Source organism: Seriola lalandi, unplaced genomic scaffold, assembly GCF_002814215.2.
Source record: "Seriola lalandi dorsalis isolate HSWRI2012SDOR001 ecotype SW California unplaced genomic scaffold, Sedor1 jcf7180002054387, whole genome shotgun sequence".
Lineage (NCBI taxonomy): Eukaryota > Metazoa > Chordata > Actinopteri > Carangiformes > Carangidae > Seriola > Seriola lalandi.
Genome location: NW_019524940.1, coordinates 594,381 through 620,947, shown reverse-complemented (window position 1 = coordinate 620,947; position 26,567 = coordinate 594,381). Strand labels below are relative to the sequence as shown.

The following is a 26,567-nucleotide window of genomic DNA, read 5'->3' as shown; positions in this document are numbered from 1 at the left end:
ATATGGACAGGCTGATTTCCATTTCATCATTATTTTATTTCATTGTTTTTTTCCTCCTATTTGACAAGATGGCTGATTTAGCCCAGAAGACAAAATAAAAACCAGTGTTTACTAGTACGAGTTCTGTACAATTCACCAGTGATACACACCAGTATAGCTTACAATATACCAACATGAGCAAATTTACGCAACAACAAGGAGATAAAATAGATTGTTTTTTGTTTGTTTGTTTTTTTTGTTTTATGTTTTTTATCCCTATAACACCCAGGTATTTGACAGTTTCATTGCTGGCTAAACATGGAAATCAAATCTGGGTAAAATAGGGTTAAAAAATTGCTGTTTGCTGTGCAAATATGCTCTTCTCCATACCAGTATATCATGCTATACTAGTACAGTCACCAGTATATTTCATATAGCAGTATGTCATTCTCCGTGTGGGGTCAGTATTAACAAACACATGTGATCTGCTGAAGTTTCAGTTCAGTGTTTTGTGCCTGCAAGACAAGTTCCAGTCATGTGGCTCCACATTTTGTGTCTGTGTGTGTGTGTGTGTGTGTGTGTGTGTGTTTGTTTCCCTGGAGACTGTTGTTAGGAGGGACATTTGTAAAGTGTTACACCCGACAAAAACGGAGTCTCAAAGCACAAAGGTTCCAGTTGTGAGGATTACCTATCTCGCTGGGAAATTCACTTTGTGACACCGGTGGCTAAGGGGCTGCTAGAGGCGTGACACCATCTTAGATGAGGAACACCTGAACTATACTGGGACTGTAGGTGAGGAGAAAAACAGAAGAGGAGACGCTGTCCTCACAGAAATAGTTAAAGTCAAACTCAGTGACCAGTCTGAGACATGATGTCCTGTAGATGAATAGGAAGTATCCAGTCACTCAGACTGAATCATCAAAATCCACCATCTGCTTTTTTTTCATTTCTGCTCATCAGAGTCAGTGCTGGGATTGAATATCTGCTTGTATTCCAAGTTATAAACAGTTTTCAGTATCGAGGAAGAAGACTGTGACTGCTGAACACAACACAAAAAACATGGAGCCAGCCGATAAAAAAGAGTAGGCAAAACTGAGTGCGATTAGGGAGTTTCCTATCTGCCGTGTTTACCTAGACAGAGTTGGATTCTTCACATTTGGAGTCTTTAAAACCTGCTCAGATAGGAGCTGAGGAAGACTGCAGGGGGGAGAGGAGCAGTGACAATGAAAAGTGAGTGAAATAGGGAGGAAAGAGGAGGATAGTGTCTTCTCTCTTCAGGCAGTAGACCGGCGCTGCGCTGTCTTTAAGTTTTAATCCATTCTTCCCGTCTCTCCCTCCGTCTCCTCCTCTGCAATTTCTGAGTCTATAAATAAAAGCTGGTGAGACGGAGGGAAGACGGGGAAGGGATGAAGGACAGAGAAGGGAGGAGCGATGGAGGGTGGGAGGCTGCTTCTCCGCACCAAACTGAGACTGTCTTTACTTTGAGTTTTCTTGTTGAAGCATCCACCCAAAGAACTGCACACGCCCAAAGCTCAACAGAAACCATCTGGTTTGATCTGCCCATTGACAAGCACCCATAGTGATGTGGAGGTATTTCAACTGAGAAAGAAGCTCACATCCAGGGGTCAAAACACATGATGTCAACAAACGCACTGACATGGCTGCTGGCTGATGTCCAAGTCCATTCCCACTGTGAAGTTTCATGCAGATATGTTGCAGATCAAATGCAGTCTGATCAGGTTCTGATGGCTTTGCTTAAAAGTTAGATTCCACAAAGACTAATCTATCTGATATCAACAAATCCAGACCCAACCGCTCACATGATGGTGTTTTTGAGCCTCTGAAACCTCTGACCTTAGGAATCCGGCTCATCCGGGCTCACGGTTTAAAAATCACCAGTATATTCCTCTCCTCCTCTCATCATTATAATCCAGTCCAAAGAGAGTGAAGCTGCCAAGTCCCTGATTCAGGAAGAGTTTTGCTCTGTTCTTGTATTAAGAAAGTCACAGTGGTGGAGAGTTTAATCCCAGATGAATTTACTACCTCGGCTTACGCAGGATTCAACATCTAATGAACAGAGCCACTGTTTCCTCCATCTGCTCTCACATATCAGGAGTCACGACTGACGTCACTAACCCAGGAGTCTTTTATTCTTCTCTGCCAACAGAAGTCGCCACGGTGCCGTTTTTCAAATAGCGGACCTGCTCCTGTTGGTCGGCTCCGCTGGCTAGTGTGGGCGGGACTGGGCCATCATCTTGAGCCGGGACTGATCGATGACATCCAGCAGGTTCTTGGCATCAACTGCCAGAGCGTGAGCCGCCGTCAACATCTGTTTCTTATAGTCCTGCTGGAGACTGGGATAGAGCAAAAATATAAACAAATACATTAATTATACAATAGATTTTTACTAATGGGTGGATGAGTAGTGCAACATTAAAGACACAATGTGTAAGAATCTGGCGCCTCCTAGTGGTGACATCAAAGAATCACTTTGGCAGAGATGAACGGGCTAAAAACATCAAGTAGCTTTTTTTGTTTCTTCATTTTTTGGTACCTCATTTTGAAGACCAAATTAAAAAACAACAAAAACAAAACACTATTAAAGCTGACTTAACTGGTGTCCTTCAATGGAATAACAACATGTCTTGTGATTGCCTGCATCCAATAAATAGACATAAAAAGACTGAAATATAAGATGAAAGGAGGCTATCCATCGCACAGATGTTGCATGATTTTGTAAAATATAAGGTACTAAAACAAAACTGATCTTTGCATATTGTGATGTGGCTGGTGTGTACCTACCTGGTCATCACATACTGCTGGGCTAACTTCATCTTCCCGATCAGCTCTGCCAAGTCGGAGTTCAACAGCTTTTGTGCCATTTCGATCTGTTAAAGAAAACCAGAGCATTAAGCATCAAGCTGACGGGATAAAACAAACCAGCACAAGTCAGACTCAAAGAAGTTTACCAGCATAAACTGTTAATATGAATTTTATAAGATTAGGACGGATTATAAATATACAAACAACATTGTTGAGTATTGTTGAGTTGTTAGAAAGAGTCCATTTTTTATACCTCTCTGTGTGTACTGGCTGGAAGTTGTGGTAATGTCTCATCCACTGTGGCAAGTAACGTTCTCAATGCCAGACCCACATCCTGGAACAAGCACACAAAAAAAATATTTTATATATAAATATATAAATATTATCTTTTTTTTTTAGAACAGGACAAAATTATAGGTAATATAAAGAAAATATGATCATTAATTCACATGGAAATACATTTAAGCTTGTAAAAACATGTGAAAGGCTCCTGTGAAGACATAAAAAATACAATGAAATAATATCTAACATGTAAGCCAAGATGACCGACAAGGAGAATTCAATGACTAAATCCCCACAATTCAAAGCAACATCTAGTGAGGTTAAAAGGCCAGATCTGCAGAGTCTGGTTAACAGATGATTCACAAATGACTCATCTGGAAGCAGGAGTATCAGAATTCAGCCGTCTGAAGAGATGAACAACGTCAGTAAATTAAAACATGGTTTTAGAGTAGCCAAGGAAAGACAACATAAAACTGTATTAACAGAACTGCTTTGATCTTTGTAAAACTTCCAAGTTTTAAACTCAAGAGGCACAGTGACGATTCAGTGGAACCTGCTACGGAGAATACACTTTAAATGCTTCTGTTACCTTGACCATGGGAACATATTCCTCAGGAGGAGCTGGCTGAATCTTGCTTGACATCTCGATCACAGCTTTGACCAATCCTGTCACGTTCTCGTACACCTTGTCGTTAGAGCGGTCCAGATTGGCGGTGGGGGGCGGGCTTATCTCTTGGGGCTGCAGCTTGAGCCATGAGAGAAAAGAAACATCAGTGACAGGGTTAGTGAATGGAGAACTACAGAGCTGCGTGGGGTGACTGATGGTGAGATCAACAATACACAGAAAAACAAGCTGAGATAATGCAGATGAAATGATGAGCTTCCTGAGAACAAACCATCCTGAGGTTTATTACCAGAGCTGCTGGTACAAATCCTGCATGATTACAGAGATGTAAATCATGCACTGTCTAACCCTACTTTTACATATTTGAAATAGGTGGAGAGGAAAAGCCACAGCTGCAGAGCATTGTGGCCTTACAAATAACAAACTATATCACAGAAGTAAATGAGTAGATTAATGAGCAGATAATTGAAGGGATGAATAACTGAGTGAATGAATATGTACGTAGGTTATGTGGATCTATGACTTTGACTTTAAAAAACTAAATAGTCTGTCTGGACACAGATGTTATTAAAAGCAATTCTCCAGTCTGGCCACTAGATGGCAGTGTCACACAATTTAATTATGAAAATCCAAAACTGACGAGGCAGGGGTCGCATCTTAAAACAGATTCATCATAAATTGATTGGGTTAAATATTGTTAATATAAGAAAACAATCAAAACCATTTGGATATGGATGTTAGTTCGGAGAGGAAAAAGACAATAGAAACAAGAAACCTGGCTACACAACAACGAAGGGAATGACATACATTTGTTTTATATATTATCAGAGTTTGATTTGTTGGACTGATGGACCGAATGAGTCGATGTGTGATCAACTAGGAGACAAGACGCACAGTAAACACACACAGACAGTGTGCTGCTTACCCGCCAGGGCTACGGTCAACATTAAGGCAGAGTGCAGGAGGAAGAGGAGGAAGAGGAGGGAGAGGAGGGAGGGGAGAGAGAAGGAGCAGTCAAGGGAAAAGAAGATAAAGGAAAATATTAATGCTAAGCATAAAAAACATGCAATGTGTACCTCTGTGTGAAAATGTTGCATTATTCCTGTGTAGAGCTGGTCTTATAGGTGTTTCTTTATATCTGTGTGGTTTTATCAATATGTAGCGTATAGTTGTGTGCAAGTATTTTTGCTTTGACTTTGAGTCCTAAAAGTCATATATGCTTCATTTTTGATTTAGTGTATCTATATGTTTCCATATCTGTTTGTCACTATCTATACGTGTGCATGCGTGTGTGTGTGTGTGTGTGTGTGTGTGTGTGTGTGCGAGAGTGTGTGTGTGTGTGTGTGTGTGTGTGTACCTTGACTCCATCGTTGTAACTGTCTCCAGTATTTAGACAGGCCAGACTGCCCACTTGGCTCTGAGCCCCGGGCCGAGGAGGTTTCTTTGGGGGAGCCGCATGCTCTGCAGGAAACAACATATAGAGGGTGAAAATAATGTTTCCTCGCAGCTTCATTGTCTCATACAAGTTCTGGACAGATTGGAGTATGATCCCAGAGCAGCTCTCACTTTACAGTCTGTACTCTTAGTGGTAGTTCACATCACAAAATCAACATCAGTCTAGCCCTGTAACTACAGATTATTTAATTATCTTTTTTTTTTTTGATTAATCACTTCTCAATCTTCAAATGTCTTGTTTTGTCTGACCAAGAGAATATTTTACATTTTTCGCTTGATTTATCTATAATCAATGATCAAAACTTAGGGAAAAAATTGGTTTTGAGTACAGAGAAAAATGTAGTTCCTCATACAAATAAGGAAATTATCCTGCAGAGTCTCCCCACTGTAAAAGTATTTACAGCTGAATGTTTTTCTATTCCCTCTGTACTAGCTGCCTGCAGGGCAGATATATTAACACAACATATTGAGTCCATATAAACAGAGGTTGATTTGCTCACTTGCAGGCCAACAGGCTGCCGAGTTCACAATCAGATCTGTCGTATTGTGGCAACAGACTGTAAACTCTGCAGACAAGACACTGACACACTATCTGCTGTGCATCAGACAGAAAGGCTGGAGATACAGAGTCTGTAAACAGAGTGAATAAGAGCTGGACACACACATGTAAGGCTACATGTGTGAATTATGTATGTTAGGAGATTAAGACAGAAAGAGAGGAGAGAACAAAACAATAGCAGTTGTTTACTTTAATTATAGAAGATTAGATGCATGTCTATTACCTGCTTTGCCAACGGGCTGGTATATGTGCTGGTTTCCTGTCTGCACAAACAAACAAACAAACACAAGAACAAAGACTGGGTTAGTGGCAGCACAGTCACACAGTCACAAACATAATCAGAATCTTGAAAGGAAATGAGGACCTCACAGGCAAAAACCAACGGCTGGCTCTGAAAAATGTAGGGAATCCAATTTCATTTTTATGTCACATAACACCAATCCTCAATTTGTTCTTGTAAAGTTCCAGTTGAGGAGCCGTTTCTGTTTTCAGTGGTGTGCAGTGGAGTGCTGTGTTACAACAAATAAAGAGTGTTTCTTTTGTTGTGCAAACCTTTTAAAACCAGAAAAAAAAATCCCACAGCATGTCTTTATGATTTGATGGCTGTGGCTCTATAGGGGAACCAAGCATGTTACATATTTACTTTGTTGCATTATTACAGCATCTTTGTTGTTTTCTCTGTGTGAGAAAACAGTACAGAGGGCTTCGAAAGCCCTGGTGCCATCAGAGTGTCATGGTCTGACAACCACCAACACCCAAAAATACTCTACTACAGCATTACACACACACACACACACACACACACACACACACACACGGGAGATTTTCCCACCACAAACCACAGCCATTCAAAGGGAGGAGGACAAGCAGCGAGATGAATTACAGAGACAGAAATATCTGTCTTGCCCATGGCAACTTCAGACCGCTACAACAACTTCTGCTGGCATCAGGGCCGTAACAGACATCAACATACAACTCAGAGTTCGGCTCCTCAGACTCTGGCTACACAGAAGTTCAGATCAACAACATCATTCAGAGTCGGAACGAAGATTAATCTCTCAAAAGCTCCAAGAAATACATGAAGGCTTCAGCTTCAAGTCCACACAAAAAATATTACAAGAGGGGAAATGTGATGAAGTTACCTTTCAATACGCCCTGTGTAAAAAGATGATCTCAGCACCAGTAGGTTTGAAATGAAAAAGTCCATCTGTCAATGTTCAAATCATTTCAGAGTCACCTCACAGTGCTGATTTACAAAATGATGCGGTTAGCCCTTTGAAGTGTTCAGAAATCCACATTCATGTGAATACAGCTGCATCTGATGATTTTATTATTATTATTTGGCATTTTGCTAAAAAAATTACTTAATCAAAAATCAAAATAGTTGCTTCTTCCAACTGGCTTTTAAATGATCATTTAATCAATTATTTCAGCTCTAAACATGACATATTGACTTTTAGGGCAAATCATCATCAAACTTTAAGGCTGCTGACACTGGCTAACATGTTGAAAGCCAAAGCCCCTGACTTTCTATGAGACCCGATCCACCATATTTCCCTCTCTCTCTCTCACTTTGTGTGTGTGTGTGTGTGTGTGTGTGTGTGATTCCTGGTGCAGAGTTTCTGTGGGCAGCACCGGGACAGACAGATGAGTAGAAACATGGCTACTTTGTCTTCTATAAATAAGTGGTGATGTTGTGGGAATCCACTGACCCCTCATTGATGACCCCACCCCCAACAGGTCACTTCCTGTCCCTGGATCAATCCCCTCAGCTCTATTCAAAACAAACACATACTTCAGCCAACTGCAGTGAGTCCAACCAGAACGTGGACTTCCGTCAACATTTGTCTTTATCAGACATCCTCCTCGCTTAAAAACACAAACAGCCAAGAAAAACAACTTCCCTCTATTTCTAAGATGTGTATGTTGAGGTGGGGGACATGGGATGAATGTCATGATTTTGACAGTGAAAACAGTTTGTGGGTGAAACACAGTTCATTGAGAAAAAAAAAAAAAGAAAATGAAAACACCCTCCAGGTCAGATTAACTCCCTGTCGCCAAAAAAAACTTTCTTACTCAACCTGTGTAGCATGAATAACACCAACTAACTAGAAAGTAACTTACCGGTGGTTGAAGTCCACCTTCTTCTCTGTCCAGACTCCCTCTAGAACTTCGAGTGTCTGGTTTCTAAACACATGCAAATAAAAAAAATCACAAATCTCCACATAGCAACAGTGTGTAAGTTCAGGGCTGCTTTCATTGCAATTTGCTGTCAATAAACAAAACAAAAGTTCTGTATTTACAGTTTTTTGAAAATGACTGTGAGTGTTCTTCCAATGAATTAAGTCACATTGTTTTTCTGTATGTAACTATACAAGCAGTACTGGATTTTGATTCCTGGGATTTCGCTGAGGCGAATACGCCTTAATGGCATGCTGTCAGATCAGTATCCCATGCTGTTGTCAGACTGATGCATTATATGGTGCGAACTCAGTAACTTTACTGATTCATTAAAAATCTTTAACCATCAGGCTATTTTAAGGATACATGACAATAAGTAACCCTGCCATCATCAACATCATGAGTTTACACAGTGATCTGAACGAGGTGAAAGTGAGCAGATGCTCAAAATCAAAGTTTAATCTGAAGTCTTAATGATTAGGTGAATGAGGAAATGAATGAGTGGGTCGCAGCAGTGAAGTTAAAAAAAGGCTTAAAATATGCATCCAAACACACTTCCCCTGCACGAAACCTCCAATAAAAACAAGAACATACTGTACAAAGCTGCAGGATCCAAATGTCCAGGAATTTCACTCAACACACAAACATTTTCCAGCTTAAGAACAACTTTTCAGATTGACACTTAGCCCCCCAAAAATAAAACCACACACACACGCACACACGAACACACGCACACACACACACACACACTCCATCCTCGCCTACCAGTTTTCCAAGACAGGACTTGAAGACCAGCATTGCCACTGAATTCATCAAAGTTGCCTGATGAATTGTTTGTGTCCCGGTTGTTTCAGGTGTTGTGTCTGTGTTGTTATCTTCTGATCTTATTATATCTCTCTGTAGCGTTGTTTGCCTGTGTATATCTGAGTGTTTTCGTCCGTGTGCTAGCCTGCACCCTCGTCTGTGTCAGCAGTTTCATCAAGACAAGAATTCAGATTCAACTGCGGCTTCCTGCCTCCAGTGCACTTATATCTGACGCACGGAGAAAGGGACGGAGAGGAGAAAAGGGGGGGAGGAGGGATAGAGCATGTGTCAGTGTGTGAGCTTGTCTACCCTTCTTTCCCAAAAACTTCCTTTCTCCTCCCTTTCTCTCGCCCCTCCCTGAAGTGACAGTGTTATAAAAACCAGCCAGCCTATAACACACACTTTACACACACACACACATATATATATATGTATATGCCTCCCAAGCTTTTCAGTAATCTTGTCTGTTGTCAGTTAGTGGTTGTGGGTCAAAGACAGACTGTTGACTGGGCTGTCAGATTCTGTAAACCTATCATTAGCCTGGAATTCACACAGGCCACACCTGCCTACAAACTTTCTCTCTCTCTCTCTCTCTCTCTCTCTCACACACACACACACACACACACACACACACACACACACACTCACACTCACACTCACACTCACACTCACACACACACACTCACACACACACACACACACACACACACACAATAAAATTCTTGAGCAAAAACCCCAGACATCCTTCAATCAGTGTTCATGGAAATATGCATCCTACAAGAAACGTTTCCTCCCTTTTGGCCCCATCATCCATGTCGAGGGTCCCTCCATCAAAACATTTCACATTTTTCACGCTTTATCTAGGACACAGCAAAAAACTCTGCATTCATTGATCTCTATGTGAGTTTGAGAAGAAGCTGTAGTTGCTAGCAGGTCGTGATAACGAACATTGAGAAACTGACAACCAGGTTCCACTGCTAACATAAACAGGGGAGACGGTAATTAATATTCTGAATTGAAAGTAGGTGATCGTCGGTCAGTGATTAAAGAGTATGGCACACTTTTCTTCAGCACAACATGGTCTATTGTAGTGTGAATGGAAATATATGCAGGTACTGGAAGTGTAGAAAAGTCACAGAGGATTGTCAGTTGTCAGTGTTGTAACTAACAGCACAACCAACTGTTGAGTTGTTGAGGCTCTAGTAGGAACTTAATGCCCTAATTTATGAGGAATTTAAATGTGGTAATGTAGCGAGAAACTATGTGAGCTTATGAGGATTAGATACTGTGCATAACAGTACTTAAGTGTAGGTGCCTGAGGCAATTGATCAAATGAAGAAAAAAAAAAAACGAAAAGCTAATTTCAACTTTAATGGATATAGTAGTAACATTTTCCATCCCATGGTAAGCCTCCAAATAATGTGGTTCTTAAGTGATCCCAGAAAATCCTCCTTTTACTTTCACTTATCCTAGAAAATCTGCAGCATCACTGTGTCAGTGGCGCTTAGAAAAGGGTGAAGATTCAATGTCTTGCTCAAGTACAATGCAACAGGTTTAAACACACATTCAAAACTTTTAGTTAACCAATTATATTATCAGTGCGACCGCAGCTGAGAACTTTCACTACTATAGGTACAAATGTAATTTTTATCAGGACTGAAGTATTATTTTATTTGGAAATTTAAGTGATCACAGCTTTCAGTCTAGCTTTTATATCTAATTGAATTGACATATAAAGGACAATTAAAGGACACTAATGAACATATGAATATGTTTGTCTTTGATAAGGAGTTTCAGAGAGTCCATTAACACATATACAAAAACACAACAACATGCATCTTGGAACTTAAAAAAAAAACCTCTCAACAACACAACCGACAAGTCAATGATGGCAACTAAGCAAGAAAGCTGTGCATTGCAGGTAACGACATCACACTGTACCATGCACAACAACACGCCAGCAGAGACTCGATAGTCTTATGATGTAGCTGTTTCTCTATGAACCTCTCTGCAGTGACACTTTCCCGGTTGTGCAGATATATATTTGTTTTGTAATGTTCAAGTTGATTTGAGGATGAAACCACTCTTACATTTGAAGTTAAATGTTCTCTCACATTCTTAGTATTGTGTACGTATTAACTGTGTGTGTATGTATTTTCTACTGTGTGTGCTGTGTGTGTTATCAGCAGCCTTTCCTCCTGTTCCAGCCACCTCTGATCCTCCTCCATCTGCTGTTGTTGTATCATCAGCTGTTCCTCCATTAACAGGCACTGCTGGCCTACACACTGCTGCATGTCTACTGCCCTGTCCTACACACACACACAAACAAACAAACATGCAACAAAAGACAAGGCGTAGCAACAGACATGCACACCACCACAGGGACACACACACAAAGTCACAGAGACATACAGATGAAGAGAGACATGCACATACACACAAACATAAACACAAACACAGGACATGGAGACAGGCAGACACATACACCAGACTGATGAGAGGCTGAACTGAGGCGATAGACACACACACACACTAAAAATAATGGGTGTCAATGGGCCACTGATTTGTACTATTTTAATATTTGGATAATTAATTAAATTTGTTGGAGTTATGCAAGTGTTCAATCACAATACCTCCTCGCAGAATGATCAGTCTCTTTTACAGAAAGTAAAAAGGATATTAATATTTAACCACTCAGAGCTGGACTTGCAGATTAAAGTCTTGAAAATGAAAACATAACAACATACATATAAAACATATATTAAAAAAGGGCTTTTTGAAAAGCTTCTCACTATTTAGATCAGCTATGAACATGACATGAGTATGAACGGCTGTGAGCTAGATGACTGGGTAAGGATCAGCTTGCTATGTGTTTTAGTTGACAATCCTGTCATGACATATTTGTCTGTATGCATGTGTGCGTATGTGTATGTGTGTGTATGCGTGTGTGTGTGTATGCGTGTGTGTGTGTGTGTGTGTGTGTGTGTGTGTACGGGTATGAAATTGGTCTCCTACCTCCATCGCAGAGCCCCATAGTGCCATGTCCTGTCCATGAGGCTGGGGAAGGTGCTGCATGTGCGAGTGTGTGTGGACGTGGTGGCGGGGGTGTGTGTGCGCGTGGTGTGTGTCCAGCATTGCTGCCTGTGGGGGGTACAGGGCGCTGGGCACAGAGGGGAGGGTGTGAGGGCCGGGGTACCCTGCCATCTGACACAGGGAGGGAGGACAGAGACAAATGTTAGTCTTTCATCAGTCCTCTTTCAGTTCTTCTAGTCTTGATTACTCTGAACACATTGTATGAAATTATATCACAATTTAAATTCTGCCATTATATACCAAATGCTACAGGAGCAGAAGAATCTACATACCTGGTAGTGTCCCGGATGCTGGGGACTGGGGTAAAAACCATCACTTGAGCGAGGACTGGGATAGCCTGGTCTACTCGGCTATGGACAGAGACAGAAAGAAAAGAGAAAAGAGAGAGAGAGAGAGAGAAAGAATGAGAGAAGGATAGACAGATGGATGAAGCAAAAGAGAGGGAGAGATTGAGGAACAGAAAGACAGAGAGGGAAAAACAAAAGGTTAAGTATTGTTCATTTTTTTCTCCAAACTGAACGTTAGAAGACGAGACACCGGGTCATTCAGACAATCAACACACAAACCTCCGGGAGCTGTTTGTGTGGCTGGGTTAGCTGTCAATCAAAAAAGGGACCACCCACTGGGCTGCAAGTCCAGCAAGCTGTTAGTTGAACTGGCATGAACTACTGTCCCTGTGTTACAAACATCAACATCCATGGATGACCGGTATACACTATGTTAAATTCCTGGACTAGCGATCACTGGGAAATCTGGTTAGATGTGATGCAGGTGTGTAAACAGTGTGTTATGGTTGCATGTTCACCAAAGACCCCTATTTCAAGAACAAATTCTTTTCTAATTTGGATGAATGGATTTACTGTTGCCGATGAGGCTGAATGACAGAAGTGTAAAATATTTCCAAACAGCATAAGAAATGGGATTTTTCCAACTGTGAGGCATTTGTAATGCAAGCTGCTGCTGCTGCTGCTGCTGCTGAGTGCTGTTGGCCAAAGAACAGGGTTTAGTAGACTGATACTGGAGTATATATATCCTATTCTTTTCTATTCCTTTGGTTAGCACTTGTAGCTAAAAACAGAAGTCCTTGGTGAACCCGCAGCCTTTTTTCCTCTCTTGGTTTCTGGTGAATTTTTGAGATGAAGTCGTTAAAAGCTGATGAACAGTTTCCCCTCTAAGAATGACTGGGGACATTTTTCTGAATGATTTGAAGTCTAACACAGAGCTGGTGTCTAGCACAATATTACTGTAACTTCTACCTTCCACAGTCTCTCATAGTAGCTTTCTCTGGACCACACCTCCGACAGCAAGACAGACACAAAGACACACAGGGAGGGTGGGAGACAGACAGCAAAGAAAGACAGGAAAGGTTGACAGGGAGGGAGACAAGGAAAGGAAAAAAAGTAGGAAGGGAAGGACAAAGAGAAGCAGACAAAACAAAGAAACTGAAGACGAGACAAAAGGGAGCTTCAAACTTTCAGACACAGAGTCATACCAACAGACAGAAACATACAGCATGTTTGTGGACATGCGCACTCATGGAAGGACACGGGGTTCCTACTCAAGAAGAAAATTATATCTTTAAAGTCTCAATCTGCCCCAGATTCACAGCCCTGTCACAGTCAGTCCATGTGAAGGGAGGTTTCCCTGGGAATACCCAGTTTAAAAATAGAAAGATAAACACAGGGACAACAGACAGAAAGACTGGAGGTTAATCAGACAGGACTGTCACACCAGTAGAAGACAGAAACTGGTTTCTATTTGGAGACGTGTGGATGAATATCGGAATGTAAGTATTAACGACCAAAATCGTAGAACTGCAGTGCCAGGAGATTCAGGTCCAGCTCGTCACTTACGGGAAAAACAAGTAACAGCAGCAGAAGTTTACACCTGCAGATGTGCCAATGCACACCATCTACTGGCAAGGACAATAAGCTGATACAGTGTTGGGACTTGTGGTACCCTGTTTGCTACAAACCAGTTCCCCGTCTGATAGAAATGTACGGCTTTGTGTGTGTTAACCAGAAATCCTCAAGCCACAGCTATGAGGGCAGAACACACCACTGTATTTTAAATGTGTCATTACCTTCAGCATTTAAACTGACTGCATAAATTAAAAATGCAGCGACTTAGGGCAGCCAACACAGTGATTGAGATTCTTTTTTAAAATGAACCTGCTGCTGTGAGGCACAAACCCTCACATTCCCTATATGTTACCAGCATGTAGCATAACTCCATGAAACATTTTAGGAATGTTGTGTACCACAGTGTAATTAACATTTTTTTTTTCGCTTCATGTATCACTCTGAGGCACAATTCATCGACTCCCACACAGACACATCTATCACCATAATAAGGGTCACAGTGCTGTGCAAACATACAGCAACATGGTTCTGTAACAGCGACGTCTCAGTGATAACAGGAATGGATCTTGGCTGTTGCAGGGATTTAACTTGTGACCTGTTTTCCTGCTGCCTTATACAACTAAACTGTATTTTTGCTTTCAATCACTCATCTCTGATTGTAACAGTATTTCTTGCTTTTCTTTTTCATATTTACTCTCGAGCTAGGGTGCTGTTACAACTCCGGGGAGAAGGCTGAACGTTCACCCTAAAACGGAGTCACCAACAAAAACAAGCTCATGTGCGGCACCACTGGCCAGCACCCAACAGTTAGGTCAAGGTGACAGAGATTGCTCTGTATAAACAGGCTTAAGTAGAGAGAGACCTTTTAGCTAGGTCTTCATGTATTTATAGTAACTGTCTCAAACACAGGCTTAAAACTTATGAGCTTCAGTTGTACATGCAGTAAATCCATGTGGCAGAATGCAGATCCAAAGCATTATAGTGAATTGTATTGTATGTTTCAGTAGTTGAACGTTTCCTCTTGAACAGATATGAGACCTGCAGCTGGAGAGAGGAAAAGTTGCTGCGTTATAGCATTAGTTCTGGACTTTGGGTTCCACCTAGTGTAAATGGTTTGAACATGCTTACTGAGCTCATTCCTCGTCATTTAAATTCCAGTGAAATTTAAAAGCTGACCACAAGATTTTTTTAGTGAATTCTGCGACTGCTTGCTTTTTCTGGCCTATCCATGAAATACTGTATCTAAGCTCCATGTTTGTGAGGCGAGTCGGACACTTAGTCCAGTGGAATTAGGATTTTACACAGGCATCCGGAGCAGGCTCGAAATAGGGCGCAATAATCCGAGGACACGTCAACACAATGCCTGACACAGACAAACACAAATGTATGTAACTACATTCAATCACGACAGAGGACATTTAAACAGCATGGCCCTCAGGTCCTAAAGCATGCTACCAGTCTAGGCACAAACATGCTGATTGCACTGTTACTGGCATCAAAATCACTGCACTCGGTTATAATCGATGATTCAAAGTTTAGAGTGAGTTTAGTCATAGATGATGACTATGAAAGCCATGAATCAAAAAATGTTGCAACATTTTTCTTGACAGTGGACTCCTTTTCCGTTTCCTTGTGTTCAGCCAAAACAAATTTGACTAATGTGTTCTTATTTCAGTATGTTTTTCTTTTTCAAGCAGCTAATTAAACCAAACTGTACTTATTTTTAACTTTGGCTGTCATGTGGTGGATAGAGAGAGAAAAGAAACCTGGGAATGAACCAGTGTCCTGAACCCAGTAACTGGCCAACTGTTAAATAAGCACCAATGTCAAAGAAAATCAAATGTTTAAGGTCCTGAAAACATATACATATCACGATGAAACAGATAATACCTAAGGATGTGTTTTTCCAATCTTTATCTTTGATTCTTGCTTATTTTTTAGTTATGAATATTTAATATTATAGAGAAAGATTTAGATGTGAAACCAAGTTATCAGGGGCTGTAAGAAAAGATCTCTGCGAGTGATGTTTCTGTCTGCAGCCAAATTACTGGATGGCATTTTTTTTCTTAGCACCACGAGTGGCCAAATGCAGATAACATGTGGACAGAATTAAAATATTTAAAGTGGAAATCTTCTTATTTCAAAAGAGAAAACTCAGCTTTGGTGATTTCAATCACAATCACATAAGAAATGTATCTACCTCCAGGAGCCTTAATAGATTTGATATGATGTTTTTTTGTACCTGGACCTGCAAATCTTTGAATCAGGAATTTTCTTTTTAAATCCCTCTTGACATTTATCAAAGGCTCCACAACCAAGACTGTTGCAACCTTCTTTGATGCAGACAAACAGGTTTGTTTTAATGATTAAAAACAGCTTTAGAGCAGTGTAGCAGTACACCACCTGCCTTCAAGGGTCTGGACATGGGTCTTTGAGAGCAGGGCATGGGAAATGGCATGTGAGTAGTTACAGGGAAGCTTGGTATTTGACTGGGTGGAGGAGGGTTACTGGAGGGCAGAGTATAGGGAGTGAGAGGAGTAGGACAGACCAGCGGGGGCCTCCCACATGACTGCACCGCACGGTGTTGGGTCTGGGGGTCAGGGTCAGGTTGGAGTGGGGTACTGGGATTAGTTTGGCAGCCAGGATGAAAGCTGGGCAACAGTGGGATTTTAAGATTAGAATTTGACTCCTGCTGGATGTTTTGGAGGGTGAGGGGACAAACGTTCGACATCCTGCTGGGCAGAGAGTTAAGGTTAGGACTGGATTGGGGAAGGAGAGGAGAGAGGTGCCTGGGGCGGCAGTGGGAGTTGTTTGACGTTGGCTGCGATGAACAGAGCAGGCGGCTGTTAGTAGGGGAATTTATCTTGTGGGGGCAGCTGCCACTGGTCGTGCTGTCTGAATCTGTGTGAGGTGGAGAACAGAGGTTAGTTTGAAACTGTAGGGACTCGGGATTCAACCTAGCGTGATGTGGAGAGAATGAGCGATTGTAGTGAGTGGCGTTTTGAAGAGGAAGTGATTGAGGCTGAGCATTGGGAGAAAAAGAAAAGTGATGGGGAAATTGCAGAGGTGATGAGCAGAGTGGAGGAGTGGGTAGGTGAGAGGAGGTGCAGGGAGATGAAGGATGAGGGTTTCCGAGGCAAAGGGAAAGCTGGGAGGCAAAGCGCTGGTTTTCATGGTAATGGTGGTGAGAAGAAGGAGTGGAAAGGCAATCTTGACTGAAGGTGGTCTGCAGGGAGGGACGACGGCTGGGCTGCAAACAGAAAGACAAAGGTAGAGGGGGGACAAATGGAAATAAAAAAGGTATCATAGAAGACAGAGACATGTAGTGGACAGGTGAGAAAGACGGGGATGAAGCCACGCAGAGACTGAGCCTCGAAAGAGCATGAAATGTTTCTGAACCGTCAGCAAAGCTTTCAATTCCCTTAACAACATTTTTATTTATTTTTGTTGTCAAATTAAACAAATGCAACATTCATTTACATTGGAAACCAAGTTTAATTTCAAGCATGGGCAACTACATTACTGAAGTTATAAAAAAAAAAAAAAAAAAAACATCTCAATCTCATTAACTACTGTTGAAGACATATGGCTTTAACTGTGACCAAAAGAAGCAGGTAACAGATGCTAACAGCAGGGGCATCGGGGCAGTGAGTGAGGGTGAAGCAGCCAGCAGCTGGGGCAACAAGCTGTGAGCTGTGGGATGGTACTAGTGGAGGAGGGGGTGGGGTGGAGTTTATGGTCTTACAAAAAGAACAATCTAAGAACTAATGTCATATTTGTAAAAGGTAATCATTCAGGAAATCAACCTTGTTCACACATTTGAAGGGAGCTAGTTAGAAAAATACCTCTTGTTCCAGTTTTAGATAATTTTCCACAGCATGTGCTAAGAGTTTGTGGTCAGGGGCTTGAATATGCATATTACAAAAAGCATCAATATATATCGTTTGTTCGAATCTACTGAACTGAAATACTAACCTCAACCCGCCCACCTCAGGGTGATTATACAGTGACATACAGTATAAGACAAGAAAATGCCTCCACAGCGGCTTTTCACAAACAAACAATTATACATTTATAACATGTAAAAGCTGCCAAATGTGTGAAAATGTGACATAAAAGTCACATGATCAGTGGTATTATGACCAAAACATTCACTTTCTTGTAACATTTAATTCACCTGAAGAGTCTCTTCTTTTTTGTGTGAGGGAATTTTCCCCATGTTATGGGACTGTAACCCACCTGACACTCAAACCCTTTTAGATTTGTTTTTCTTAACTTGATTATCATTGCGAGAAAAACCCCTCTTGACAACTGACCTCAGCAAGATCCTGCAGAATTAGCTGAGCGTCTAAATATTTATGGTGGCGACTTATAATCATGTGTAATGCAGCAAAGTCAACAAAAAAATATATCACCAACTCCACATGAAACCAAATTAGATAGGCTGGGACTATGTGTGGTTACCGCACTCAGACACAAACAGACTCGGAGACACAGACCCATTTGATGTATGTCTTACCTTTGGCGGGGCTTCATCAGACCCTCCTGAGTCCCAAGAAACAGTGACCTGCCTCCTCATCTCCATCCTGCTCCTCTCCTTCTGCTGGAGCTTCTCCTCCTCTAAGATAGTGCTGGAAACAAGGAAAAAGATCATGTAACACAAAAATGCTGCTTGTGTCTTTGTTTGTTTCTGCTGAACTATCACCTCTTAAAATCCAGCGGAAGAAGCAAAAAGAAAGCTTATAGGTGATAAACAGATAGGGCTGTTTCTGTTGCAATCTCTAGAAGAAATAAAAAAAAACCCCAAAAAACAAAACACATTAATCACTTATAACAGGTGTCGCTAATATCCATTTATAAATGTGAAGAACCTCAGAGGAGACTACAAGATAATGCCACTTCCATCTTGCCCACCATTTTCTGTCAGGTCTCATCTTGACAGGTACGTCATGAAATATTCAGACACAACAACCACATGACCTGGAAAATATGAGGTACCAACACTTCCTCAACAGAACAGTTTTTTAAGAAGCAAACTGTCAGCTTACGTGTTTTTCTACCTCGCGTTGTAAAGATGAAAACTCCCAGACAAGCCCATAAGCACACACACATCGTTCTATGTGTCAAAGTGTCATTACCACACAAACTCGTGCATACAGAGTGCTCCTCACACACTGTTTGTACAGAGCGTCAAAACACAAACTACTAGAGTCAGAAGAAAAACAAATTCCATTTTGTTATGAAATGTCTTATTGCTCAGTCTCTTACTACCACTACAGTTCATCCCTGAACGCTCGTAACTCCCAACACTGCTCAGTGTGCCAATACTGACAGCTATACTAATAAAAACTATTTGGCTTCAGATGCTTGAATAACTCAATTTTGATTCTCGCCATCTACTCAACGTCAGTGCTGGAATGGTCAGCTGTTATGTTGCAACGTATAATTTAATTTCAATATTTACGTCTTAAAAAGAGTTTGTAACAACTTTTACCCTTCATTGTGTACTCACAGTAACTACTGATACCATCTCTTTGCTGTGCCAGACAAAACTGAAACTAGAACTAAATCAGTAAATCTTTGAGTAACGTTGCTTAAGAAATGAACAAACTGAATCACTTGGAAACTCAGCAATGTCCCACGCCCCAAACCAAGCTTTTTATAAAGGACTAATGTAGCCAAAGATACCACACTGAATTTACCCCTAAAATTACTTACACTGACCCGTTCCTGGGAAAACTGCTGCCAAACCAAATGCAGATTCCCAGGGAGAGGAGCTGCTGCTGAAGAGCTGATGGTCCCAGTGAATGGTTCAACTATCCAGCACACACACACACACACACACACACACACACACACACACACACGCACACGCACACACGCACTCTTTCTGCCCTCCTTCCCTCAACAAGGGTATGAGAGCTATTTCTAGTAACATCATTACCCTCCTGTTCTGTTTTCTCCTGCTGTGTGTGTGTCTGTGTATGTGTGTGTATCCTTGCACCTGTCTAAATCTGTCTCCTGACAGGTTTAGTCACACACATTTCTACAAGTATCATCACTAAAATATTTAACAAGCAAAGCATTTACTAACAGATCCATCAATGAATCTGCAAACCCCGCCTCACAGTTTAACAGTAAATGACGTCATGTATCCGTACGATGATAACTGATGATAACTTCAGCACCTGGCAACATCAACACTGACTGTCTCCTCCCCCACCTACACAACGCCACCACCTGGAATAACAAGGCCTGGTTTATTTACTCAGGCTGGGCCGACTGCACAATCTTGGACTTTTCAGCAACGCCCTGCCTCATTTTCATGTAGCTCTCACCTGTTAGCTGCCCAGTAATGACTGCTACTGATGACCACTGAGCAGCACACTGAGCTGTAAACAGCTGCTAATAAAGAACATAAAGATGACGTGCAACAATGTTAACATGAGATGTTATACCACGAAGACAACGGCTCAGCTGATTGGACTGAGGGTAATCAATAGTCTGTTCCCTGATTTCATCATGGGGGACAACAAAAAAGAAAAATCGTTTTAATTCATTCATTTTAATTATTCATTAGCTGATGTAAATTTAATTATGAATAATTGCATGCATGTCATATAGCGGTCTCTACAATGTGTTTAAATGATGGAACTGAAATACAGACTTCACATTATATGTTTAAATCAGGCTGAAACTAATGGCAGCAAGCATCCACCCTACTGAAGTGCTCTTGAGCAAAACAATAAAATCCTTTTGTTCTTGTTAAAGGATAAATGTGTTACTATGCCACCGCTGCAGCAAGGAAACATTGTCCATGAAAACAAACAACTAAGATTCCCACAGTCTGCAGAGCGTCATATTAGGACTTTTCTACCTCATCAGTGACACTTTTTACAAACCAGTACGGACATGAGGGATAACTACAGAAACCATTTCAATGTACATATGTGTATGTGAATGTTATTTTAAGACAGACTTGATCAAAAAATAACCCATCCTTTAAGTAGGACATGCAAAAAGACACATTTCTTCTTGAGGATCAGAAGAAGACAGGCAAACAATCAGCTATGAATTATGTTTAAGAGGCATACAAAATGGCTGCTCAAAAACAGCTTTGGACTTAACCCACAGATACTACAGCATCCACTGAAAGCAGCACACTTGTACACATAAACACAGGCTGATACCACTACATTTAGAAAAGCATAATGAGACAGAAGAGCCCATACTTTACCTACAGAAAAGGCCTATCCGACAGCACTGAAGTATTTCAAGTGAAGCCCTTTTAGGAGAATATCGTAGCCTCTAAAGTGATGATGGGCCAGCAGCACTCAGCACTGATACGCTACTGAAGGTCAACATGAATAACTCCAAAGGATCCCAGCAACACGCAGCAGATAAAAACCTACTGTTCCCTGCAGCTGAACAAAACCCCACTAGACCTAACTAGCTACAGTGCATCACCACACATAGACTTCACTATTAGGATAATAAGGCCTGAAAATTAGGAGCCTTGATCCGCTAACTTTGACCATGGGAGCACCGAGCAACAGTGGTGCTTGCTTGCCTTTTTCCTTGCTTCTTTCATTCTCTCTCTATTCATTTTCTCTCTCTCTCTCTCTCTGTTGGAAAGCTGTAGCTCCTGGCAGCTGCCCACTGTGTAAACACACACACACACACACACACACACACACACACACACACACACGTTGGTCTGCAGTCTAGGAAAACTGTAGTAGTAGCTGAGAGCTGCATATTTGGCAGGAGAGACCTATAATTGATATTATGATATAAAAGCCAGCCAGACCGAAAGTAAACCAAACTGCATAACCTTATATGGCATGAGTTTCTCCTATTAATAGTCAGTGACCACAGTGAACATGGTCAATATTGACTTGGTTTCCAGGACACTGGATGAGGCACATTAAGGGTCCTCACTATTTCTTCATGCCAAAGCATCATAGTCAATTAGAGTAAATGTTCTTAATTTTGTCAGCTTAGCACCCAAATGCAGATCGCATGTACTTTTCCACACTGGGTTTTCAGCCCATTAAAACATACAACCGCAAACATACTGTACATGTGTCAAGTGAGCGGGACCTCCGTGATGTTCAAGGCCTGTAACTCATTCGGAACCAAAAAAAGAAAGTGAGCTCAGGAGGACACAATGAAAAGGTGAAAGAGTTCAGGAGGAGAGGATGAAAAAAAAAAGAGAGCAGAAAAGGTAGAGTTTGGAAAGACTGTAAGAGGAGTAGAATTAGGTGGTGAGAGAGGAGAGCTGACATGGAGAAAAATTGGAAGAGGAATCATGGAGGAATTTAAGGTGTGAGTCATGCTGGTTTTAAGCAAACTCATAAAACCACAGGAGTTAAATATGCACTCTTATTTTCCTGTTTCTGTGTATGTTAGAGAGAGAGGGAGAGAGAGAGGGAGAGAGAGAGAGAGAGGATGAGAGAGAGAGAGAGGGAGAGAGAGAGAGAGGGAGAGAGGGAGAGAGAGAGAGAGAGAGAGAGAGAGAGAGAGAGAGAGAGAGAGAGAGAGAGAGAGAACAACACAGAGTGAGAATGTGCATGTTGAAGGAAACAATGATGGCATTTTGCTGTGCTCCTGAAACTTGCGTTGCTTTACTTAGGTCTATGAGTACAAAAATGTGATTCAAGCTGCAACACTTCCAATGTGAGGTACAACGTAAAAAAAGACACAAGTTACACTTTTTTTAAAGGTAAATGCACAAACTAAAAATAAACATCGGCTCAGAATTAAATCAAACCTACTTGCATGTACATGTTACACAGAGGAAGGTGTTAGTATTTAAGGGGGAGATATCTTCAGAATAATATGTTGCTAAGATGGAGTAGTGATTCATTTTTGATCAATGATATAAACGCATCCTTGTTCTGGAGAATCTGGCCACAGGGCCATTTGTTTAAATTCATATAGGGCGATCCTTCCTTGGTCCAATGGTACCACCACTACTAGTATGATCTATCTTTCCATGAGAGGCGATGCTGAAACATAACTTCCCAAAACCTACAGGTCCGTTCATGTCTGAGTGATTAAGAATTGTTATGTCACAGTGTCTGGGAAAAGCTCTACTCATACGGTACCGCTCCTGTATACCGGAAAATGTCAGTGAGCCTTGATGTAAAAGAAATAGTGTGAACTCTTGTTCAACCCTGTCTTCCAGCTATTTAAAATATTATTTAATCTATTTAAGTTTTGCTGGTTGGCAGGATTTAAGTGAATACTATCTCTCTGTCCCAACAGGAATCCTGATACTGTTACACAAAGCAGAAGAAAAGATCTTATCAGGCATGAACATATCTTAAAGAGCTTAACTCTACCTGCATTTGTGCAAGTGTGTTGGGGGAAATTATGATCTGAGTGCTGGTTATGTCACTTTGGCTGTTGGCATCCTGTGATTAACATTAATTATAATCACATAGTATAACCTAACACTGGCAGACATAAACCATAAAACATGTCAGGTTCTTTCTTTACTTGCTGTTCCTCCGCTGCCACCTGATTGATGACACCACACCCACTGTTCTTGGATTTAAAATGAGAAGATTTTGTTTAGTTTTTTCTCGGTCTTGTGAGCGCAACTCTTAGTCTCTTTGATTAAACTTTTCATAAATCGTTAACTGCCTTGCCCAGTTAGTAATATGACATTACATGACTAATGAATAGGTTGTCCCCTTCCTGTTCGAAGGGAAATATCACAATGACGCATTACTCTACTAAGCAAGTTTTCGAATTACTAGCAGTGCTGTCTAGCTCTGCCTTATCTGATCACAACATGCCCAGGATATTGTCTCTTGGTAGATAAGGTCTCTCTCCTTGGAAATCTGTCTCCAGGCAAAGCTGGTAACAAAGAAGTGATGTATCATTTAACAAGGAGGCAAGGCATGACCAAGATGTGTAATCTATCTCTGTCATCACTGCATCTTTGTTACTATGCCAACTGTAATGTCCTCAGCCAAAACAGGAGGTAAAATGCAGTCTGTTAAGTATTTGAAGTTTTGATAGACTCCGTATTCCTGCACATTAGATTTAAGTACAATCAATACTTAGGTTAAGAAGTGTTAACTCTCTGGTTTAATTTGAGAGACAGTGTTTGTTTTACAAACTGTATTTCCCAAGAGGAAATAGTCCTACATTGTTCACCAAATATGGCAGTCAACATCATAAGGGTTATTGATGATGTTGACTGCAGAAACTCCTAGTCATTATTTCGTTTGAGTTCCAGGCTGCTGGAGTAAAGCCAAAACAATGAAAAAGATATTACTGTCCAAATATTTATGGACCATACTGTATACAACACTGCTGCAGAGAGGGTATGGGCACAATTTGATACTTGACATACAGTAACTGTTGTCATAGTCACAAGTCTACAGTATGTTTGGGATATGAACATTAGGATATATATTGTTAGCCACAGAATTGTTTTGGAGTGACATTAATAAAATGTCCAGAGTAGGTATACTCTCACCACACAGGAAATTATTTCACAACTGTCTCTATGTCTCTTACCAAAAATGAAACATTCATGTAGTATTTTAAACTAGATTAAATCTGAGCAGACAAGAAGCAATGAAATGATCCACTCTGCCATCTCAATGAAAATAAGAATACATGACCTTAGCTGAAATTTAAAAAAAAAAAAAATCACTGTCCCTTTTCTTATCCATCTGTATGTGACAGTCTATGGAAATTTAATCTGCTGCTCTGGCCATCCATCTTTAATGGGTCACTCTGGTCTGATGTTAAACCAGCTGTCAAAGACAAAGGCCACAGTATGTTTATTAATTTTAATGGTATAATATCTGCTGTAGCTCTTTGTCTGCTCTATTTATCATGTCACATTGATACAGACAGACAGTGACACCTGCTGTTGGGAAGGTGTAACAAAACTGTTCACCTGCAAAACATAATTTAGTGTGGAATAGTCCTTTATCTAAACTACTAACCTGAAAACAGCAGGAAGAACATGGAGTGAGATAGTAAGTAGAAAGTAATCCAAATCTCACATCTAAACCTATAAAAGACAGACTGAGTAAAATTTGACGGATCAAACTACATAACGCATTTTGTGTTAATTTAATTTGTTCATTAGAGCTATAGCCGACTATGAAGAACAAAAAATGTCTTGGCTCAAATGGACACAACCACATCAAGAGATCTCAACCCTTAAAAAATAAATTGTACTTCTTCAGCTGAGTTAAATCATATATAAAATCATTATCTGACCTTCCCTGTCCCAGGAATCATTCAAATGTTCAAAAGACAAGACAAAGACACCCACACATACTAGAACCACATGATTTAGTACCTCAGTTGTGTTTTGAGTTCATTGAATCGCGGCCTCTTGCTGGGATCGTAAGACCAACACTTTGTCATCAAGCTGTAGAGAGTAGGAGGGCACTGAGGGGGCATCGCCAGCCGCTCGCCGTTCTCTATCCTCCCAATGACGTCGTTGTTCTTCACACCCTGGAAAGGCTTGATGCCAAACATAAGGATCTCCCACATACAGACGCCTATGGAAAGACAGAAAAACAGCATAAACTCTGTCACTATGCGACAACCACCTATTTGACTTTTACCATGTAACAAAAACAAGAGACTGAGCATGAAACATCAGGAGACAACTTACACAGAAATGAAGGAAGGAAGAAAACAACATGGACTTAAACTCACCAAACATCCAGACATCACTGGCTGTGGTAAATCGTCTGAAGTTGATGGATTCTGGAGCCATCCATTTAATAGGTAGTTTACCTTTCGATGCTGAAACAGGGATCAGGAGAACTGAGTTACACGGATCAGTTCAGCTCATACGAGCTAATGCGAATAATAGTGCCTCTTTTTCCACATGTTGTGATAGAAAGACTTAAGATGAGGAGGGAGGGTTGGTTTTATTATCAACTTGTGTGCATGGAGGTATGACTGTTACCTTTGTAGTAAGAGCTATCCTCCATGTATCGCGACAGACCAAAGTCCCCCAGTTTCACACAGTCGACTGTCGACACCAACACGTTCCGTGCTGCAATGTCCCTAAAGACGACAAAACCAGAGTAAGAAATCTTACACACTATGACATTTATTCTTTTAATCTACTTGACTGGACATTTGTCACATGAGGTAATAATTCATATTTCTCATGTAACCACCAAAAAAAGAAAAAGCATGATAAGATGGTTAGTGTTACTAATTCAGCCAGATCAGTTCACATGTTTGTGAGACTTGGCCTTCATATACTAGAAGTTTGTGAAAATATTTTCCTGTATCAGGACATGCCTTCAATTTTACCAACACCTGGCTCTGACTATCTGCCATTAAATAAAATACTTTCACACCCAACTGTCCGTCTTCATTGCAACCATGACAGAGGAAACAGGAATAATTATTTTATTTTACTATTTTATTAAGCAACCGCTCTGTGAAAGATCTATGTAATGTTATGGTGCTCTGGCCAGTTAGCACCACACACCTCAAAAAAAACTCAAACTAATACTTGTAAATGGAACATTAATTTTAAAATGTAAGAATATTGTGGTATACTGTGGTTTCAGGATACCCTCCTTCATACCTGTGTACAAAGCGTTTGCTCTCCAGATAGGCCAGTGCCGTGCTGAGCTGGTAGGAGTATAGGATGAGAGTGGCCAGGTCTAGACTATACTTCCTCACCTGGAGAAACGACCGTAACTATGGAGAACAGGGAGAAAACACAGACAGAGGGATGTTAGAGGAAGCGAGCAACAGCCATTAAAAACACACAAACAGACAGGGAGAGAGAAAGCAGGAGAAGAAGAAGAAGTAGTAAATGGAGATTTAAAATGAGTGAGAAGGAAAGAAACAGAGGGAGAAACTATGATAGAGTGGAAGGAGAGAGAGGAACACA

General features: G+C 41.0%; 1 protein-coding gene across 6 annotated transcripts in view; it reads right to left on the bottom strand.

Annotated features, from left to right (window-relative positions):
* Window positions 1-15: 15 nt before the first annotated feature.
* The window catches only part of LOC111657213 (focal adhesion kinase 1-like), a 62,946-nt gene continuing 36,394 nt past the window's right edge, over window positions 16-26,567 (bottom strand). For 3 of the 6 annotated variants that reach the window (XM_087174833.1, XM_087174834.1, XM_087174832.1), the window contains exons 21-36: window positions 26,256-26,371; window positions 25,620-25,720; window positions 25,364-25,453; window positions 24,999-25,203; window positions 18,183-18,294; window positions 16,071-16,913; window positions 12,074-12,151; window positions 11,724-11,912; window positions 10,893-11,017; window positions 7,848-7,911; window positions 5,947-5,986; window positions 5,067-5,170; window positions 3,674-3,829; window positions 3,056-3,136; window positions 2,782-2,867; window positions 16-2,333 (exon numbers count right to left, since the gene is read on the bottom strand). In XM_087174833.1, the coding sequence (XP_087030959.1) occupies window positions 2,207-2,333; window positions 2,782-2,867; window positions 3,056-3,136; window positions 3,674-3,829; window positions 5,067-5,170; window positions 5,947-5,986; window positions 7,848-7,911; window positions 10,893-11,017; window positions 11,724-11,912; window positions 12,074-12,151; window positions 16,071-16,913; window positions 18,183-18,294; window positions 24,999-25,203; window positions 25,364-25,453; window positions 25,620-25,720; window positions 26,256-26,371 (2,517 nt within the window). In that variant the 3' untranslated portion in view covers window positions 16-2,206. The remainder of the gene's footprint in view (window positions 2,334-2,781; window positions 2,868-3,055; window positions 3,137-3,673; window positions 3,830-5,066; window positions 5,171-5,946; window positions 5,987-7,847; window positions 7,912-10,892; window positions 11,018-11,723; window positions 11,913-12,073; window positions 12,152-16,070; window positions 16,914-18,182; window positions 18,295-24,998; window positions 25,204-25,363; window positions 25,454-25,619; window positions 25,721-26,255; window positions 26,372-26,567) is intronic. The other 3 variants (XM_087174835.1, XM_087174836.1, XM_087174837.1) reach the window with 1 other exon arrangement.